The sequence below is a fragment of the Aythya fuligula genome, chromosome 21, assembly GCF_009819795.1.
Source record: "Aythya fuligula isolate bAytFul2 chromosome 21, bAytFul2.pri, whole genome shotgun sequence".
NCBI lineage: Eukaryota > Metazoa > Chordata > Aves > Anseriformes > Anatidae > Aythya > Aythya fuligula.
In genome coordinates, this window is record NC_045579.1 from 2,461,219 (window position 1) to 2,476,538 (window position 15,320).

Consider the following 15,320-nt stretch of genomic DNA (forward strand, 5'->3'; position numbering starts at 1 on the left):
CATCCACACGGGGGCTGCATCTGCTGACCCCTGCACCTCCTCTCGCCACCGATACAGGAACAACATTCCCTGACACTGGGACATGGGACACTCTTTGTGCTTCCACCTGACATCCACCCCATGCTCCACGCCACGTTATTTTCCTTACCATTTTCTCCTCTTTTTCAACAGAGCGGATGATGAAAACTTTTTGGCAACGTTAATTACCAATTTAATACTGCTCTCCTAATGACACGTACACAGATTTACGATGAGATCAGAGCAGCCCCGCTAATCAGGGATAAACCTGGTGTGCTATTGAGGGTTATAGGTTTTTATTCGTCTTTCTTGTTGGTCTAATTGATGGTATTACCCTCTGAACTGGATACACACACAAAGAAATTCGAGATATGCTGAAAACACGGCCCAGGGGAAGCAGCGTGTGTTTGATGGTTTCCTACCGATTAGCTCTGGCACCGATGACGTCCGCTCGTGCCATCCACCTGCAGCCAGCCTAACTCACCCTCCTCCCTCAGGATGCTCAGGCTGATAGGAGGTAGTGGCTATTGATACCAAGAAAAGCTCAAAAATATCTTGAGGGCATCACTCTGACTTCTCTGCTTCTGCTCCTCTCTGTACTGGCCCAAAGACATCGATGCTCGCTTCCTAATGCAAGTCCAGGAAAACGCTGCTGCAAAATAAGCTTGTACTTGCAGCTCTGGTAACCACCAAAAATGAGCTAGCAAAGGAGAGCTACCTGGCAAAAAGTGCAGTAAAGCAAAATATTCCCCACTTGCAGCCTTTACATGCAGCTGTGAGCAAAAGGGACCCAGGTCCATCAGGCCGGCTCCTCAAGGCGCAGATCATTTTCCTTCTTGGAGAGGAACCCAAAGCTTGGCGGCTCCCAGCTCAGGCCGTGCTGGAGCACCCAACGCCGGCAATACTGCAGGTACCTGGGTGACTTCAAGGACCCAGCCCAAGCTCCTGCCGCAGGTTCCTGCCCACCCAAAAGCCCAAACCACGTCTGCACCACGGGGCAGCTCCCTGCAGCCACGCCGGTGCCAAACCCCCCCGCAGACCTTTCCACCCCACACGGGCGATGGCGAAGAACTGGAGCGGGTCGCCCAAAATTCCCTCTGCTGAGGACTTACTGGGCTTGTCCCCATGCAGTATTCCCACCTGCTGGATAATGTGCTCGGTGATGAGGCCAGAGGTGTGCTTGCTGATAGCAGGCTATCGACGGGCTGTCGTCGACACGCAGCAGCCGGCTCTGCTCCTTTGATGCTATCTGGAGCCCTTAATGCTGCCAGCAAGCGGAGTTAATGCCTTATCTGCATATGGGTTTTTAATCCTGCACTGTGGTCATTATCAAATTATTGTCAGACTAATTAACAGGCAAAGCTCTCCAGGCTTTTTTTTATCCTTTTTTTTTTTTTTTTTCTTCCTGTCTCTTAAGTAAAACAAATAGAAAACGATCCCAAATATATCAGGATTCGGCATCGGGCTACCTTCAGCAGCTACAGCTGCACTGGGCACAGCAGGCTAACCACGGCAGCACAGGGAGCTCTCTACCCCTAAAACCATGACAGCATCGAATAAATCTCAAAAAAAACTCAGCCCGAGATCACACCGTGCCGTTTAAATGAAAAGAACCCATAAGGAACCTACAAGGTATTCAGAGCCATTTAGGAAAGTGCTTCCCATTCATCTCGCCACACCTGCCACGCTGAATCAAAGCGGTTTTGCCACTGCAGAGTAAATGCACCCATCAGAGGAATTACGCCCCAAATGAGACCGGTCCCTACCGAACGCACTCAGAAAGCGCTGCGATAAGATGTGCAGGAGATGCCTCAAATTGGATCATTTTCCAAAATACCCTGGAAATGGTGCGTGCCTGGGGAGGAGCAGCGCACAGAAAAGCTCTCTGCAAAGGTGGGGGCAAGGCAAAGCACACGGAGCCCCCTCCCTGCGGATCCCACACCCAGAGGCAGTGGTTTTACAAAAACATCCCTGGGACTTGAGGGCTTTGCATGAATTCCCCCCGAAGCTGATGCTCCGCGACCAGCTGGACACCTTCAAATTCACTGCACCTGCAATAACCTTTTGGCACCTACTGCAACGTCCAGAAGAGGCCTTCACGGGATCAAACCCAGCCCTAAAACTAACTAGGTGGCCCTCTGCTGCTTCTCAGGCCCACGTCACCACAACCCTGTAAATCTGGTGGCTGTCCCAGGGGGGCTGCACCGCTTTGGCCGCACTGGTCCTGCTTTCCCAGGAGCTCCCTCCAGCAGCCCTCTCCGCCAGCCTCCGCTTTTGGACCCCTCTCTGCCAGGAGCGGAGCTCGTTCAGGAAGCTGGAGCCTGTTTGAACGACAGCCCACGTGGCTCGGAAACGAGCTGCCGTGGCTGGGATGTCAGCGCTGAGCTTTGCAGATTCAATCACCTGATGCCAACGCAGCGGGAGCGCAGCGCGTCGCCATCCGAAGCGGTTCCCCTGCTCCTGCCCCAGCCCCGGCTGCAGCAGGGAAGAAGCGAGGAAGGATTTGGCCACGGGCACTTAACAACTCCGGATCCGTTACAGGGGGTGGGAAAGCGCAGGGAATTAAGCTGCAGGTGGAGAAAACGACAGGCTTTGCCTGAGCAGATAATGCAATAATTGACAAACAGAAAGCAAAGAACCGGGCGTGCTTCGGTCTGGTCGAAACAGCAACGCCGATGCACACAGGGGGGAATATTCCCCAATATTTGGCAGCTGCAGGATGAAGTTGTGTTTCTCAACGTGTCGCTCTTGGCCAGAATGACAAAAGCACGCTGCCAGCCCTTGCCCAGCAGGTCAGAGCTGGGCTTTCCTCCTCCTCATGGCCCAAAGGAGTCGCTCCAGAACAGCTCTGCGGGTGTGCGCAGCAAGGAGTGGGAAATACACCCCCTAAACCAGCATCCAGATCCCATGCCACAGGTTACGGGGCCGTGCTAAAAATCAGCCTGCCCTGCTGACTTTCAGAGTACAGTCAGGGCACAGGAACAGCCCTCTGAGCTCACTCCTCTCCTTTCCTCCTCCAAGAAGGAATTGGGATGCTGCTAGAGCCAAGCGGCTTGGCTCTGCTCCCACACGTTTCCCATAGCTGTCAGAAACGGAGCAAAAATAGTTTGGGGCATAGGTATGGTGGGAGGAAGGTGCTGGGAAGAGCCAGTCCCGCTCGCTCCAAAATCGCAGCAAAACTCCTGCTGGCCTCGGCAGAGCAGGCGCTGTTTAAAATTCAGAGCACAGCTGAGTTTGGCCATTTTCCTACTGGAAAGCTCAGCGTAGCCCACTAAACCCTTCACAGCTCTCTCTTTAGGTTTCTTCTAAGATGATCTTTTCCCCTTTCTGCAACTTAAAGAGAGCGTCTAGACTGCCTAAACCCAGCCATCAAAGTTCAGCTCCTCAAACCTCTTCCTCAAATCCATTTCCTCTGCTTTCTACCCCGAACTCTGCACATCTCCCCCCAAAAAGAGGGGCATGCTTCCCGTGCCCGTATGCCAACAGCAAATTTTGATCTACAGCGGCATCCCCCAGCAATCTGAAACATCCTGGAAAAAAATCCCTCCGATGGGACTGACAATTTTGTGTGTTTTTTTTTTTTTTTTGGAGGGGAGGATGATGGACAATTTGCTTAAAAATAACGGGCTGGAGCACAAGCGCCCGGGTGCGCTGCCAGCACTCATCTGTCATCATCTTGGTGCTTAAATGATGCGCCTGCCCGCGTGTGCTGAGCGCAGGAAACCCTCCTGCTGGACGGTGGCCAGGAAATCCAGCTGGCACGTCAGCGCGCTGTTCGTTTCGGGCAGCTCGTGCTGACCGCTCGTCCCAGGACCCCGCGCGTTGCACCGAGGGTTTTGGGCAAGTACACGTGCCATGAGGAGCCTCCGAGTGCTGCAGAAACAGCCACGACGGCCATCGCTGGAAAAATCTGGCACAAAAGAATATAACTTTTTTTATTCCTCCCTGAACATCCAGAACCATGTTGGTTCTGGGGTCTGTCTTTTCTTTTTTTCATCCGTTCCTGTGCCTGTAGCTGCTGCATGGCATTTCACGGTCACGAAGGTACGGCCACTTCTGCAAATGCCATGTTTGTGTAAGAAATAAAAGGCAAATGAAGAGAGAGGCTGGCTTACAAAACCCAAACACTGCCCGTGGCCTCGCGGTGCTGCAGAAGATGCACAACCCTGCTTCATCCGCTCTGCGGAAACCTACTTGTCATCAGCATCGCCAGCTCTCGGGGGTTTGCTCGCTGCTGCAAAAAGGAGCCAAAGGAAAACCTGAAGGGAGGCGCTGGCATGGCACCGCGCTCGCCTGCTTCCTCCACACCCCACGGAGCACACCGAGACCTTATTGGCACCAAATACCATTCCCACACCGCCACCAGCCGTGGTGCTGCTCACTCGTAAAACTCGAGGCTGAAAAGCGAGACCCCTTCCTCGACCCGTGTGGCCAGAGCCAGGCTGAGAGGCACCAGGGCTCAGACCGGGGGACACCGCCTCCAGCAAGAATCACCCCCAAAGGCATGGGCAGAGCTGGTCATTCCCAGCCATGCACCAGCCTCCTCCACACCTCTGGCACCATCCCACGTCCCTTTGTCACTAAGCCTCAGCTCTCACCCCCCCAGCCTCAAATGACCCCTGCTAGGATCACAGAATCACCAGGGCTGGAGAGGACCTCGATGATCGAGTCCCATCCCCAAGCCACGTCCTGTTGTTAGATCGGGGGAGGGCTGGGATGAGTTTTTTTCCTCCTTTCTCCCAACGCCACCAACTCGCACGGCGAGGAGGACCTGGGGAAGCCGACTCGCCGGCGCTCCGCACGCCCCGTGCGCGCTGCTTGTGCAAGCTGCTGCGTCAGCCTCCAGCTCCCTTATCTCACGCGTCGCTGTCAACAAGGAATTACGAGAATTGAATTTTAACAAGCTGCAGACGGAAGCAGGGCCGCGCATCGTGCCCGTGATGAAGTTCAGTGCCTCGATTAACGCCGTGTGCCACGGCCCCGCTCACTGGCGGCCAAGCAGTGCGGGCGCCTGGAGGAAAGGCTCCCGGCACCCGGCTTTATGGGCTGGGCAAGGCCCTTCCTTCCCTGCTGCGACCTGGAGAGGATGAATATCCAGGTTTGGGCAACCTGGAGAGGTTCATATTGGGGAGGCAGATTTCTCTGCATCGTCTGGCCCCAGTGCCAGAGAACGCTGAGCAGCCGGAGTAACGAAGGGTGAGTAATGGGATGAAGGACTGCCCTTTTGGGGGATGCCCAGAGCCATCAGTGATTATCCGAGTGGCCGAATCCAAGAGAAAATTGCATTAACTTTCCCCAGGATTAAGACCAGAGCCTGCTTATACCTCCCTCTCCTGTGAATCTAGCACCAAACATCTTCACGGTCATGCTGCAAGCTGGGGAGCCAGAAATCCTGGGTCCTGTCCTTCTCCAGCTTCGGAGCTTACTCGAGCTCACTCATCCTCAGGCACTTCATGAAAACTCCGCTGGTCGGGCTTTAAAGGAATGAAAATCTAAATATTATCATAAATCTTATGCTAACCGTGCCAAATGAGACTTCTGAATAGAAAGACTCCGGATGCATAAAGAGGCTTTAAATTAACATCCTCAAAACCTAAGGTGTGACGGGGACCTGAAGTGCTGGCTGCAGCCAGATGCTTGAGTCTAAAGCAGCCAGGTGAATATTACTACCATGCATTTACTTCCCAGCACGTGCAGCTGTAGTAACAGCACAGCAAGACCTTGATCTTGCGATACACACGGTGCAAAAGCACTCCGACATCCAACCGGACTGCAGCATCCAAATTCCTCAGGTTGTGTTACAGCAGCAGCTCTCAGGCTCTGCAAGAACAAAGAACAGCAGGGAAAAGACCCGGGAAGATGAAAATGGCACGTTTTCACCAGCCCCTGAGGATTATTCACAAAACAGTGATATGGCACCGAGGTAACTGCTCACCTCCTGGGCAGAAGTCAAAGTCTTCGTGTTGTAGCAGTGGAAGTGGACAGAGATCAAGGAGAACAAGAGGACGCTATTTTAGGCTGCCACGAGCACAAAGGTCCTCCTGGCCCAGCAGCAACAGCCAGGACATGACCACACGTGGCCACGATCACTGCGCAGCGAGGAGGAATCATTTGCTGCAGGAGCAGGGGGCAGCTCCTGCGCCCTTTCCAGCCGAATTTTGGCAGCACACAAAAAAACGCCGCCACCGGTGGACCCCGGCGCAGAAAGCACTGCATGCCACCGAGGAGCTGAAATGGGAAGCGAGATGAGCCAAACGCTGATCGAGGTCTTATTAATAACACTTGGCTATTGATTGCACTTTACATCTTCAAGCGCTTTGCCAACATTAATTAATTAAGGTGTTTTCCATTTAACGCTGAGAGGAGAGCAAAAGCAGCAGGCGAGATGGCCCAAGCGCCTGGCTCAGCACGGCCTGTCCTTGCTCCCCAAACTTCCCATTTCCCCAGAGACCTTGCTGCTACTCAAAATTATTGAAAACCCTTGCGTCGATTCAGCAAAGGACTTAACCCAGGAGGCCAGAAGCACACCCCACGGAGCCCTGACAGCTCCAATGCTCTGCCACCCACCCGCATCCCCACCATGGTGCAAACCAGAGCTGGGCCACCGGGTGCTGACACCCAGGCCCAGAAGCACCAAGAGCAGCCCCACAAGGAGCCAGCGACGTGAATACCACTCTGCAGTCACCTCCAGATAATGCTATGGCCAAAATAAGTCTCCAGCTAACTCGCCGTGTAAAATGAGGTGCCAGGAGCGAGGGGTTTGGGTGATGAACGCTCACGCTCAGGACTGTGACAGCACGCGGCTTCATCCCCACCTCCGTACGCACGCCCACCACGCAGTCCGTCTCTCTCGGCTGAATTCTCCCAGTTTTGTTACAAATTGCAGAAAAAAAGCCCTCGGAGCGTTTCCTCCCCGCTGCCCACGTGCGAGCGGAGATGGCACGGTACGGCAGGGAGAAGTCGCGGTTGGCACAAAAGGGGCAGTTATTACCTCGAGCTGTCTCAAGCTGCTCCGTAATTATGGGAACGCCACACTTCACCGAGGCAGCGTTAATTACTGAGCGAGCTGAGCATGGAGGCACACGTTTCCCTCAGCTCACCTAACTCCAGACCAACCCAGCACACACCCACCTGCAGCGGTGGCAGCGATGAGACCACCACCCAAAGGCACCTGGGGGGACCTCGCCACGAGCAGACCCCCCCCACCCATCCGAGCACCACCACCAAACCCTAAATCCCCACGGGCTGCTGGCTGCCCACCCCATTTACCAGCCTCCAGCTCTCCCACAGCACGTGGGCTTAATCCGAATAGCTCAGCGACCCTCCTACTTACACAGCTCACTCTACTTATTCGGAGTCATTTTCAGCCCATCCTTCTGAAATCATCCTAAAAACCCCTGGAGACCAGAAGGCTCCCTACAGACACATCGGGCCCACCTAGAGCAGCAGGCACAGGGCAATGTATGAGAACGCGGATAAATAATAGTAAAAAATTTGGAAAGGAAACCCAGAACGGAGTGAATCGGGTCTATTTATTATTTTTTTTTGCTGAGACCAAGCATTCCTCCCCTGGGCTGGATACGTTGCATTTTAAATACCAGCCTCTTCAACACGTGGGGAAGGGAAAAAAAACAACATCCAGAGCTACACGGGCTCGGTGCTGGCCCCCAGCACACCGAGATGAAATTTGCCTGCTGACATCTGGAGGCTGGAGCGAGCCCCCCGGGGCCTCCTGCCCTGCCAAAGGCACCGCTCCGGTGCCCGGCCGAGGATGGGAGCGCTCCTGGCACCCTACAGCAGCTGGTATTTCCACCAGCACCCCAAAGCAGGTGGGATTGGGGTTATTACATGGGAACACACACGCTTTGGGGAGCAGAGCGCAGTTCTTCAGCGCTGTTACAGGACACCAATTGTTTCCCAGCGTGCTGCCAGCAAAGGAAACCAAAGAGGTGCTTTTCCATCGCCCAATGGGTTGAAAAGCCTCTGAGGAAGGAAAAAAAAAAGAAACCCTGACCCCTGGCAAACCACCCCAAATCCCTCCCTCGACGGGGTGCGCTGCCGAGCAGAGGCACTGCCCCTCCACGCAAACACACGCGCAGCAGCCTCCTGGAGAGGAACCAGCCCAAGCCAAACCCCAAACCCGCAGCAGTAGGTGCAGGGAAGGGCAGCCAAAGGGTTTCCCCCGGCCCTTCCAGCTCTCGGCTGGCTGCATGGGCAGGAAGGGGACCGAGGGGGTTATTTGGGAAGGGGTGCGGGTCCGCGATGCGCAATGGGGTCCGGCACAACTTTGCACCTGGGCACCCTGACACGCACCCCAACACCATGGCATGTACCCCAGCACCCCAGCACCCACCCCAGCACCCCAACATGCACCCCAGCACCCCGCTCAGCCCCACCTGGCGATGGATCCCATTAAACAGGTGTACCCCCCCCTCGCCACAGCCGAACCCAACAGGTTGGCTGCAACAACCCCCCGAAGGAGCCCCTCCAAACCGAGCTGCATCCACACCACCAGCCGCCAACAATGCCCACCGGGGGCACCGCTGCCTTTAAACCCCCACCCCGGCCACCCAGACCCCAAAAGGCGACCCGCACCGAAGGGCAACCCGCATTGCATGGGGTCGGCTGATCCCGTCAGCACATCAGGAACGAGGAAATCGCCTCCGGAGCCGTGCCCGGAGCACAGGTGGGAGCCCAGCCCGGCTCCGAGCCATGGGGCCGGGATGAGCCCGGCACCCGCAGCCCCTTGGGGGGCACCGAGAGGCGGCTGCGTCCCGGATCCCACCGGGTTGGGGCTTCGGTGAGCAAAAAGGGACCCCCCAGGCGGTCAGCACCCGAGGGGGGGGCACGGAAGCGATGTGTCCTCACCCCCCCCAAGGTAAGTTTTGCCCCCCATGGTGGTTTTTTTTTTGGGGGGGGGCAGCTCGGGGCTGGGCAGCCGGAGCCTCCCCGGGCCGGGCGATGCCGGCGGGGAGAAGATGGCTGCGGCCGGCTCCCCAATTACGAAACCGGTAAATCGGGCTGGGGGGGGGGGATAGAGAGAGAAAAACGGGGGGATAAAGAGAGAAAAGGGAGGGATAAAGAGAGAAAAGGGGGTAAAACGGAGAAGGAGGGGGGTTAAAAAGCGAAAGGGGAGGCAGCAGGTAGAGCTTGGGTGCCGAGAGCGCGCGCGGCGCTTTTTTTGGAGAGCTGTTCCTCGCCGAACAAACCGCGCCGCGATAAACCCCGATCACCCACCACCCTCCCCAGCCCTTAAACCAACCCCCCCCGTCCCCCCCGAAGCCGGCGGGCACCCACCTTGCGGGCCGTGCTCCATGGCCGGGTCGCTGCCCAGCTCGGCGAGGCGGCGGCCGGTGGCGGCCAGCTCGGCGCGCAGCGCCGTCACCTCCTGGCCCGCCGCCTGCAGCGCCCCGTCGATGCGCAGCGCCAGCTGCTTGTTGTCGTCCATCATGTGCAGGATTTTGGCCTGGGGAGGGGTGCGGGGAAAGGGGGGGGGGGGGGGAAAACGGGGACGGGGAGGGGTAGGGGGGGAACGGGGGGAGGAAGAGGAGGAGAGAGGTGAGAGAGCGGGAGCGGCGGGGGGAGCGGGGAGGGGCGGGGAGAGGGGAGGGGAGGGGAGAGGGAGGGGTTGGGTTGGGTGGGAGGGGGAGAAGGGGGGTGTGGGGGGGGTTGAAGGGGGGTGGGAGGGAATAAAGGGGAGGTAAGGGGGTGTAGGAGGGAAAGGGGTTGGGTATGGGGGGTGCAGAAAGGAGTAGGGTTGGGTATGGGGGGCGCAGGAGGGATTGGGATTGGGCACGGGGGGGTGCAGAAGGGATCGGGGTTGGGCACGGGGGTGTGTTGAAGGGGGTGCAGAAAGGACACGGGTTGTGCAAGGGGGTGTCGGGTGCAGCAGGGAATGGGGTTGGGCACGGGGGGGCTGTGCAAGGGGGTGCAGAAGGGAATTGGGTTCTGCAAGGGGGGGTGCAGGAGGAAATAGGGATGGGAAAGGGGGGTGCAGAAAGGAATGGGGTTGTGCAAGGGGGGCAGTGCAAAGGGGGGTGCAGAAGGGAATAGGGCTGTGCAAGTGGGGACCATGTGAGGGGGTGCAAGGGGGGTGCAAAAGGGAATAGGGCTGTGCAAGGGGGGTGTCAGGGGGGTGCAAAAGGGACTGGGATTGGGCACGGGGGGGTTGTGCAAGGGAGGTGTAGAAGGGAATAGGGGATTGGGGGTGCAAAACTGTATGCAGACGGGAATAGGGTTGGGCAAAGGGGGAACAGTGCAAGGGGTGCAAAAGGGAAGGGAGGTTGTGCGGGGGGGGGCAACCCAAAAAAAAGCCCAAAAGGGAATAGGGGGGCAAAAGGGAACAGCAATGTGCAAGGGGGGTGCTATGGGGGAACAGCACAAGTACGAGGGGGTGCAAAAGGAAACAGATTTGGGGGGGGGGTGCCCCTATCTGCTGCTCCCCCTGCGGCCCCCCCAGCACGGAGTGGGTGTGCAAAGGTCGGGGGGTGGTGGTGGGGTTTTTGGGGGGAATGGGGGCGATTTTGGGGGGGGCAGCGCTGCGGCAGCCGCTGCATTTGTCCCGTGCCCCCCCCCCCCCGGGATGCTGCGGGGAGCGCTGCAGTGCGGCCGGGCTGCCAGGTGCTCCCGGGAGCGCTAATTAAGCGGCTCTCTGCTAATTGGGCTCGGGTGCACGGCCATGCCCCGAGGCTGTGCGCAGCAGGCAGAGGGAAAATGGGCTGACCGGAAAATAAAATTAAAAAAAAAAAAAAAATCCAACTGGACTGATTTTTTGATTTTTTTTTTTTTTTTTGGGGGGGCGGGGGGGGATAAAAAAGCAACCTGTGTGCAGGCAGCCAATGTGGGGACCCAGGGAAAATCCCGACCCCACTGGAAAAAGGGGAAAACAGCCCTGCCTGCATCTGTAGGGATTCACTAGACCCTTCCAATACTTGCCTAAACCCAGGCTTTTGGGGGAAAAAGCTGGGAGTTTGGGGAATGTCTTTGGCTGCTGCTGATGCAGGGACAGAGCGTGGCTTCGCCCAGAGCTGCAGAGCAAGCACGTGTGTGTGTGTGTGTGGGTGGGTGCACGTGTGGATAAAAACCACGTGTTGTGCCCCAAAGGGTGGGTGAAGAACCCACAAGGGCAATAAATGCGCTTTCTTACATCCTTTGGCTTCTCTGTAGGTACACGTGCGAGAGGTGAGGTTCTCTGAGCACGTACGGAAATTGAATTTGAGATAAATGCCCGGTTTGCATCAGTATTTGCTGCAATTTCTGCTTGCAAACGAGACAGTTTTGTACGGCAGCAGATCACCTGCCCATGCAAACGCAGCACCGAGTATGCAAAAACTTGGGCATTGCACTTGAATAAAACCTGAACTTCAGCAGAAATGAAGTCAGCTTTCAGGCACAGGCACATTATTTTTATCATAAAAAAAGTTGGGTTAAAACTGATTTGAGTCTTCCGAGAACACATTCAGCTGCTGAAGCAAAGCCCAAATTGAGCTTAGGCTAACCTCAGTAACAGACTGGTTGAATTGCTATATTGGCAGTGCTTAATTATTTTTTTTAATTTACCAATGCAAGAGAATTTCTACTCTAGTGTACGGTATCTAATAAATAAATAAATAAACATTCCTTAAACTTTGCTGTGGACTCCACATTTTAATTACCTTGCTTTAAAAATCTCCCTTACAGCTTGAAGTCCTTTGGAGATTAGCCTGAAGACATCTCCGCAGACTTTCTCCCCTTCCGTGCACCCCCTCCTGTCCCCGCAGGGAACAGCTGGGTCCATTTAAAATGGATTTTGATCTCAAAGCAGGATTTGGTTTCTCTGAGCTTCCCCCTGACCGGAGGGTGCGGTGATCCCGAGGCATGGGTGAGCTCTGCAGGAGGCAGCACAGCTCAGACCTGGCTGGAAACTGTGGGGTTTGCTGGGTTCCTTTTGGGGCTGGAACCAGGACCGTGAGGTGCCCTGCAAGCACCACAGCTGAGGATAACTTGGGGCTGTGCTGATTCCTGGCCAGAAGGCGAAGCCCTTGCTTAAGTCCTCAAGATCGGGATGAAACGAAGCATTAAGAAATGAATTCATTCCCTTTCTCCTATTAGTTTAGAATTAACAAAAAAAAAAAAAAAAAAAGAGAGAGAGAGCTAATTAAATAGACAAAATTAGAAACATATTATTTCCCCAAATTGCCTTTTTTTTTTTTTTTTTTGGTATTATTCTAGCTTTGACTGGGTGCGCAACAGCTCCGCAGTGTCCCTAAGGGACAGGAGTCCCTGGTGGTGCGGATCTTTCTGCAAGGCTATCCTTGAAATGCTGAAAACCCCCTCGGTTTTGGGTGACTTTCCTGTAGTAGCATCACACTCCAGCTTGCTATTTAAAATACCTGGATGGCATAAACACAGATGGAGGAAGGTTTGAGAACACTGCCCACCCTGCTTGCCCTCACTTCAGCCTAAGTTGTTCGGTGAAGGGAAGATGAGGAGGTTTAGGAGGTGGAAAAGGGTTGGGCACTGCTCGGGCTTTCCAAACTCTTCATTTTGCTATTGATTACCACTTTCTGTAGTTTAATATGTACAGTATGCAAAGGAACCACTTTAACTAAATAGAGAAAGCCTTTTGTGTTAGGAATGAACATAATCTAATACGGCCCTTTGACTTGATTCAATTAAATCCTTTCTTTTCCAATTAAACAGTCAGCCAGAATTTAATAAAAATGAATTTCTACATGTCGTCCTCCAGAACGATGACCTCTGAGATTGTGTGGGCTTATGTAAATTCTGCTGATGGCTTTTTATCTGCTCGTGTGTCATTCCACGAGCACACACACAAAAAATGCCTTCTCTCGGTGTATTTACATTATTTCCTCATCTGCTCGGCGTATCTCTGTTTGCAGTAACAATTCCCAGCTGGAGAGGCAGCGAGCATCACCAGCCTCCTCCAACGCAGCCTCTGGAGCTGACTCTCCGTGGCTGGGATGAACCCGGGGGCTGAGCAGCTCCTCCATTTCGCCGGGCCCTGCCCTGCCACAGTGCCAACAGCAGCAATTTGGCCTGGCCCAAATGTCACCAGAGGCATCTGTGCAGTCATTTATTCGCCAAGAAAGCACACCCCAAATAAATCCCACCGTCCACGAGACCAGCAAACTCGGGCCTGAAGTTAGGGAACTTTTCCAGCACTTTTTCTAAGCTATTTCCACCCAAGTTACAATAGCTGCTGAAGTCTACATTTATTTTTTTCCTCCTACGAAGGTCACGTTTTTATTTGTCTATTTATAACTGCGTTTAACCCCCCTTCCCTTCTTCCTCTTAAAGTATTGAGCACCGGCTCTTTGCTTCCCCCACTGGAGTTATCGCGGCATCCTAATGCAAGCCCTGCAGATGTGCCAAAGCCAAAACGTTTGTGCTTCAGTTTATAAGTTACTGAAGTCATACATTACAAGAAGGGGATCAAATGCTAGCCAAGGATGGGCAGGTTCCACGTTGGGGTCAGTGTTGGTTACCCCACAATGCCCCAAGGAGACGTCCCCATCCCAGCTGCTGTGTGGGTGAACACGTCCCGTTGACCTTTGGAGGGGACCCCCGAAATAAAGCCATTCCTGGTCATAAAGTGTCCCGAACTGGGGGAATTACTTTGCTGTGGCCAGATAGGAGGTGAACACAGCAAAAGCAACCCGAGATCCTAACTTCCCGGCGCAGACACACCCCAGTTACCATGGTGTGAACCTGGAGGAATCCCCCTGGGAAAGGGGAATGGAGAAAAATGCGATCCGAGGGATTTGTCTCCAGTAAACCCATTTTATGTTAATAGGAAGCAGATTTTGAGCCCCCTCGCAAACAAATGACTTCCATAGCATATTTCACAGCTGAGCGCATCGATGGCACCAGCCTTTATGTGCAGCTCTGTTAAACCCAACATTTGTTTAATGAATTGCAGCAACCCGATGAATCCTTGTACAGCCAAGCCTAGACTTGAACTTTTATGGGAAGACATCGGGTTTTCTCCCTGGCTGACACCTAGGAACCATTACACATCCCTCGCCAGGTCAGGGTTACTCCATTTGCATCTAAAAGGGGAATTAAGCTGGTGAAACTAGCAGGGCCAAACGCTGTGGAGGTGCTGCAACTCTTTGCGGGATGACCTCCTCCTCATCCTCATCCCCAGGGTCAGCGTGGACACCATGCCAAAACTCCATCCTGCTGTTTGAACGCATCCCCTGCTGCAAACCATGTGTGAAATGCTCCTTTCGTGGCATGGAGAAGTGATGATGATGACGGCGCTGGGATAATTCAGGTTCCTGACGCTGGTGGCCACAAGAGCCTGCAGTGGGAGCGCGTGTCCTGCACGAGGAGCAAGGAGAGGGCATGCAGAGCAAACCCTGCATGCACGATACCCTCGTGCTTGGTAGCAATGGTGGAAGCTGCATGTTAATTTGGTAAAAGTGCTTGAATTTCCAAAATACCTTTCCATACATAAAGAGACAGATAAGAAGCAAGGAGAATGTGCATCAAGCAAAGTCCATACAAAATGCCATTTCGCCTTCTTTCCCCGGTCACAAATGAAATGGGAAAAACAGGGCTGGCTTTTGCAAAAGTGCAGGGGTGATTTGGGAGATCGAGTCCCACAGCAAGGAATCAGCTCCTGGGAAGAGAAGAACGGGAAGTCCACGGAGACATCTGCTCTGCAGACCCCATTCACCAGCTGCTCAGCCGCTATTACAGGGATCTTATAAAAACTGGAGCGAATCGGGAGATTCTGAACCACGCGGATAGCAGCGTAATAGGTGCCAGGAAAAAATCCTGTGATCAATCAGCAGACAAATATATACTTAAATTAGGTGTTAGTGGGGCAGATGCAAGAAAGGTGATTATGGGTTGCCTCTGTGTTTCCTTTGGCAACGAGGATGCCACGCTGGGTGGGTCAATGCACCCTACCATTAATACAGCATCAGCATTCGCCTGACAGCTTCTTTGTCCTGTGAAGTCAATTCCTATCAAGACGTGACATTAGCAGGAGGCAGGGTGAAATTCAGATGCCTTTGAATTTTCATGACCCTCTAGATGCTTCCCCTGCTTGAGGCGGGCAGATCACAGGCAAGACCTGAGCCTTGAATTGGGCAGGAGGCAGGAATAAACGCCTGCACCCAGCCAGTGCAACCGTGGCCAAAAATATCCCGGGGAAAATGAGTGGGACAACAGCCCTTTCCTCCCTCCCCAGCAAATCAAGCTGGAAACAGGGTTGGTAGGGCATGACACATGGGAACCCAGCCTACTTTCCCCCCACAAGCTGCTACCAGCAGGGTGGACTAATCCTGTAT

The 15,320-nt window shown here is 54.3% G+C and overlaps 1 protein-coding gene across 1 annotated transcript in view; it reads right to left on the reverse strand.

Moving 5' to 3' along the window:
• KAZN (kazrin, periplakin interacting protein) overlaps positions 1–15,320 on the reverse strand; it is a 181,325-nt gene that overhangs the window by 54,374 nt on the left and 111,631 nt on the right. The window contains exon 3 of the mRNA XM_032201447.1: positions 9,316–9,484. Coding sequence (XP_032057338.1) covers positions 9,316–9,484 — 169 coding nt within the window. The remainder of the gene's footprint in view (positions 1–9,315; positions 9,485–15,320) is intronic.